Raw genomic sequence first — 5100 nt, forward strand, 5'->3', positions numbered from 1 at the left:
AAAACACACTGTTCCTCTTCCCCAGTTCCCCAATACTGTTGTGATTATTGACTCATGTGCATATAATATCCATTCAAACAAAGTAATTAATCTGTTAGTAAAAAAAAAAAATAACAAAGGATAGTTTGAAAAATAAGGATAACACGGGGAAGGGTAGATACAAATAATAAAATACGACAAAGCTATAAGAACCATAAATTTAAAAATAAATAATTAGCAGGGTAAGATTATCAATAGCAATTGGTTAACAGATCCCTCTCAGGTATGCAAATCTCCTTATCAAGTCTGCCCCAAGAAATACAACTTCAACTGAAAAGACAAGTGAGTTTTAAAGAACAAGAGAAAAAATATTAACAGGAAAATTCTAATTTTTTACCTTATACCACTTTATTAAATCCAAATCACAGCTCTTGGGGAAGTTCAGATGACACGTAAGACTATCATCTTTTCCAATGTGTAATATTTGTTTGTACTCAACTGATAAATTCACTCGACTGTTTCTGGAAGCACCACAATTATGTTTTTCAAACACAGTTAGGTTTACTTGTATTTGGTGACATGTGTTTGTGTTACTGGAAGAAAATAGCAGATTGAAACCTCATAAACTCAAACAATCACAAAATCAAATAAATGATTCCGTTTCTTTTCAGATATGTTCAGATCATCTCTGCACAAACCCTCTGCCTCAGACAAGACAATATGCATCTCACAAATCTTTAATAGCAATTGGAAAAAGTATTTATATAATGGAAATACTGGGTGACACCTTAACCAAGTGATCAAAATGAACATCGCCATGAGGGGCAGGCTGACACCACGTGCCTCTGAGTGCTGTCTGAAGAGGACACAACCCACTTTCATAGCATTCTAGCCAAGGAGGCTCACAAAGAAATGTCTGGCAAACACAAATCAATGGATACAAAATAATTGCCTATACGCCTTCAAAATGTCCGTGTCACGAAAACCAGACTGAGGAGCTATTCTAGATAAAAAGAAATTAAACATACATTGACAACTAAAGGCAATGCATGATCTTGGATTGGATCCTCTACTGGAAAGAAAAAAATTGATAAGGGTCATCATGGAGACGATTGACAAAATTAAGATATGGATTGGGGGATTAGATAAATAATGTTGTGTAACAGTTATAACTCCTGAATATGATTATGTAAGAAAATACTCTTATTGATAAGACATATACATTGAAATACTAAAGGGTAAAGGGACATAATGCATGCATCTCAAATGATTTGGAAAAAANATCTCATTTGTTTTATGGTTCTTGAATAATTTTTAAATTGTTGTGAGTCAGGACAGGATTGGCTCTTCCATCTCAAAAGTTTGCCATCCCCTGTTCTAGATCATGAATTTTTAGAGCTATCCCTTTTAAGAAGAGCATGTAATCAGATTTTAATATTTGACTCAACCTGAGCATTTTTCTTTTAATAAGGACTGTTTAATTCACTTTTTTTCTTCAGAAGGTACTCATGCTTTTAATTTACTAGTGATTACCTTTAATTTTAAAAAATAATTTGAGCTCCTTTTTCTCCACTTAGATCAGTAACTGAGGCAATATTTACTGATCCCGTGCTACATAAAACAAGGAATATAGCATGATAACTTTCCCTACTCCTCTAATACACTGTCCAGTGTGAGAAAATATAATTTAGAATTCTTGATCAGCATCATAGTAGTATCACCTCTTTCAGGAATTATTTTCACATGTTCATTGCCTGTGCATAAATGGATTTGCATTAATCTTTTAGACTCATAGTGATTGATACCACAACTTCCCCAGGCTTCAGGTTTCTGGATTTGGATTTTGATGCCTCCCCTGATGAGCTCAGGTACATCCAAAGCTGGACACTGGATGTGTATGGAATTTGCCTTCATTCTTGAAATTCAAAACATTCACTAGGGCATGTGAACATATTGATTTCTCCCCTTAGTGATTTCGGTGGCTCCCATAACTTTACTTACCAAGCTGTACTTCAATTGTATTGTTTACTGGGTAAATTATTTTAGGGATTCTTCCTCTGTGTCCAACATTTTCTCCTAAAAAATCACACCCACATGAAATTGCATTAGAATCACACATGATATTTTCCCAACTACTTTAATGTGATAATAGTGTAAAAAAAATGGCACAGAGCAATCCTTCAACAAACATTTGTCGAGCAAAAACAATACTCATAATACAACAAAATATCATTCTGTAAACATATTTTTAAACCAAAAATAATTGAATTGTTAAGGAAAAAAACCTAAAAGCTGGGCTACCAAAGGAGTTCACTTTGCCAGTATATATTTTGTATGAATATAAACTGATGAGATTGTGTAATAAAATCTCATTACCTAATACCCAAATACACTTCTTAAGCAGTGGCTATAAGCAAAGTTCTGGTCTAGGTCTAGATAGAAATAATCACCTCAATGTTTTAATCTTCAGTTTCANTCCTTCCTTCCTTCCTTCCTTCCTTCCTTCCTTCCTTCTTTCTTCTCATTCCATAACTAAGAAAGAAAAGAAAATTAAATACCTTTCTAAGATCACACAGGGAATAAGTAGAAAACTCAAATTCAGACTCAGGTCTGTCTCTCTTTAAACTTGAGAGTTGGAGACTTAAATATTTTCAGGCACCACGTACCAGGTGCTGCAACCACAGGCAGCAGTCGCCCTCCATAACATACATTCTGCCCACACAGCCACTGTGCTGAAGGCATATCACAGATGAAGAGCACTTTGCCCTAGGCACAATTTTCCTCTTTTGCACACACCAGCGGATGTGAGAATCATTTTTAAATGGCTGCAGGGAGACCTGGAAAATTATCTGGTCCTGACGTTTTGCAAGTATTTATTCACTTGGTGACTACTAGTCTGCAAGCCTGATTTGACTGAACAACGCTGGTGGTCTTGGGCAAATCATTTCTCACAAGCATGAAATGTTCTAGGGAGATTCCCTCCTCTATATTTGCCAACAACATGAAAGGCAAGCTAGTAAAATCCAATCAAGTGTATTTATAGTGGTTACATGGGTGAGCGAATACCAATTCTGAGCGGTTCCCCACACTTACCTTCCATGGTCCCAGTAGAATGGAAGGCACTGCGATACCAAAGTGCAATGTCAATCTTAAAAACCTTGTAGATGTACGTGACAAACACGGCCGCACCTGTGAAGGCGAGAAGCCCTCCTATCAAGCAAGCTCGAAAGTCTGGCACTGGAAATGACAGCAAAAAAATAAAATGATAATAATACAGAGTGTCTGTTACATACTTGACTTAATACAGATTCCAATACAAATGATGAATGGAAATGTATGGCATGTCCATTAGAATACTGCTTAAATATTTCTTCGTAGTTAAATCATAGGTATAGGAGTAGCATAACCTGGTCTAAAGCATGAATTTTAGGGAAGAAAGTGTTTTTGGGTACTTGGAAGGAAAATTCTGCTGAACCTCAGCGCCCAGAGGTAGATGCAGCCTGGCTCCACCTGCCTGAGGACTATTGTCAGAACACGCATGGCCAGGACCTCCTAAATCAATACCAGGCACTCCAGCGGGGAAGGCTGAGCACGTTATCGGGAAAGTTGCTCATGTGGCACCGCCACACATCCTTGATTATAATATCGTCATGTTTTCACAGTTACTCCAAAATGAGCAGTGGGACTTGTGTCATAAAGGGCCATCAGTTGCCCTTCCCTGGAAGCCACCACTGTTGTCTCTACAAGACTGGCCAGCAGCCAGACTCCCACCTCAGCTTCTCTGTGCCAACAGAGTTTGGGCTGGGCGCCTGCCTGGGAGACACGGCCTCAGAAAGTGCGCTTACGTACTGCTCCAGCTTCGTGAGCGCACTGCAGAACAATTATGGAAGAAGCCGTGGGCAGGGGGTGACCAAGCAGCAGAACCAGTTTCTCTGGAACTTGGAGAAAACATGCTCCTTCCTACGCATCGGAGAAGAGGAACGGCCCCTTTCTTCCTTACCACAGTCCAAACCTGTGCTGCCAAAGGAGGAGGCTCTAGGAAGGAGAGAATTCAGAAAGAGGAAGAAGGAGAGAGGAAGAGAGAACCTCCCTGTTCTCAGAACCCACCACACGCATGACTTCCTTCTTCATCCTCCAGGCCCCACTAAAAGGTGTGTATAAGGGGGGTGGAGAGGGAAAATGCACTTTCTCCTTGAATTCCCATAGCACTTTCACTTTTAAAATACTCATTAAAGAGCTTATCACAACCTGCCTTAGGCCACACCATGTTGCAAACATTTTGAGGCCAAGGTTGAGCGATCAGGTTTTATAAAGGAACACTTCTGTTTTCTGGAATTTTGATGCATAAAACTTCTGATATGCCACTTTCAAAGTATGCCACAATAATGTCACAGTCTCATTGCAAGAGCATTATCAGACATTCCATCAGCTCTTCCCTAGATTTCATATCGCATTTCTCTGTTTAATACCACTCTGTTGCCTCATACCAAACATTTATTTAATGCCACTTGTCTTTCATATGTGTTTCTTTACCATCATTTTGAGCACTGTGAATAGTACGTAACCCATGGGGACATTACCTGGGGGTTTTAACATAAAGTATGCTGCGGACACACCAGCATGACACGTGAAAGGATGGCCATAATCTTCTCTTTTCACTCCTAAGAAAGTTATGTTCACTGTGTAAAAATTATATTCCGGAAAAGGAATGGAATATCTATAAAAGAAAAAAGCCAATCATTAGCACATGAGTCATATTTTACCCAACATGTTTTCTAATCTCTAGTCTGGAGAATACGGTTCTTTCCTAGAGAACACCTTGTGCTATCATTTTACCCTACAGATATGTCGCCGAGTGGCTCAATGAGGTGTGTGCATTGTGTAGTTCCAAATGTGCATTATCTTCTGGACAGCGACAAGGAAATGTGGTTCTGTTATTTCCAGACACCATCCTCAGCCCTAAAAGGCCTTCCCCTCTTCCTCTCCACTTACCCTAACTTATCTACCCTGCCAGGCCCAATCCAGTTCTTGTGCCCTCTGACTTCATGAGTCTTGTTTTATACCACTCAGTTTATACCACCATAAATTGGGTTTGTACCCTCAATTGGTTAATAATTATGC

General features: G+C 39.0%; 1 protein-coding gene across 1 annotated transcript in view; it reads right to left on the reverse strand.

The window, feature by feature from the left end:
* Positions 1-5100, reverse strand: part of IL1RL2 (interleukin 1 receptor like 2) — a 44228-nt gene that overhangs the window by 29394 nt on the left and 9734 nt on the right. The window contains exons 2-3 of the mRNA XM_019666477.1: positions 4560-4696; positions 3073-3216 (exon numbers count right to left, since the gene is read on the reverse strand). Of these exons, the coding sequence (XP_019522022.1) occupies positions 3073-3216; positions 4560-4696 (281 nt within the window). The remainder of the gene's footprint in view (positions 1-3072; positions 3217-4559; positions 4697-5100) is intronic.

The sequence above is a fragment of the Hipposideros armiger genome, unplaced genomic scaffold, assembly GCF_001890085.2.
Source record: "Hipposideros armiger isolate ML-2016 unplaced genomic scaffold, ASM189008v1 scaffold_472, whole genome shotgun sequence".
Classification (NCBI taxonomy): Eukaryota; Metazoa; Chordata; class Mammalia; order Chiroptera; family Hipposideridae; genus Hipposideros; species Hipposideros armiger.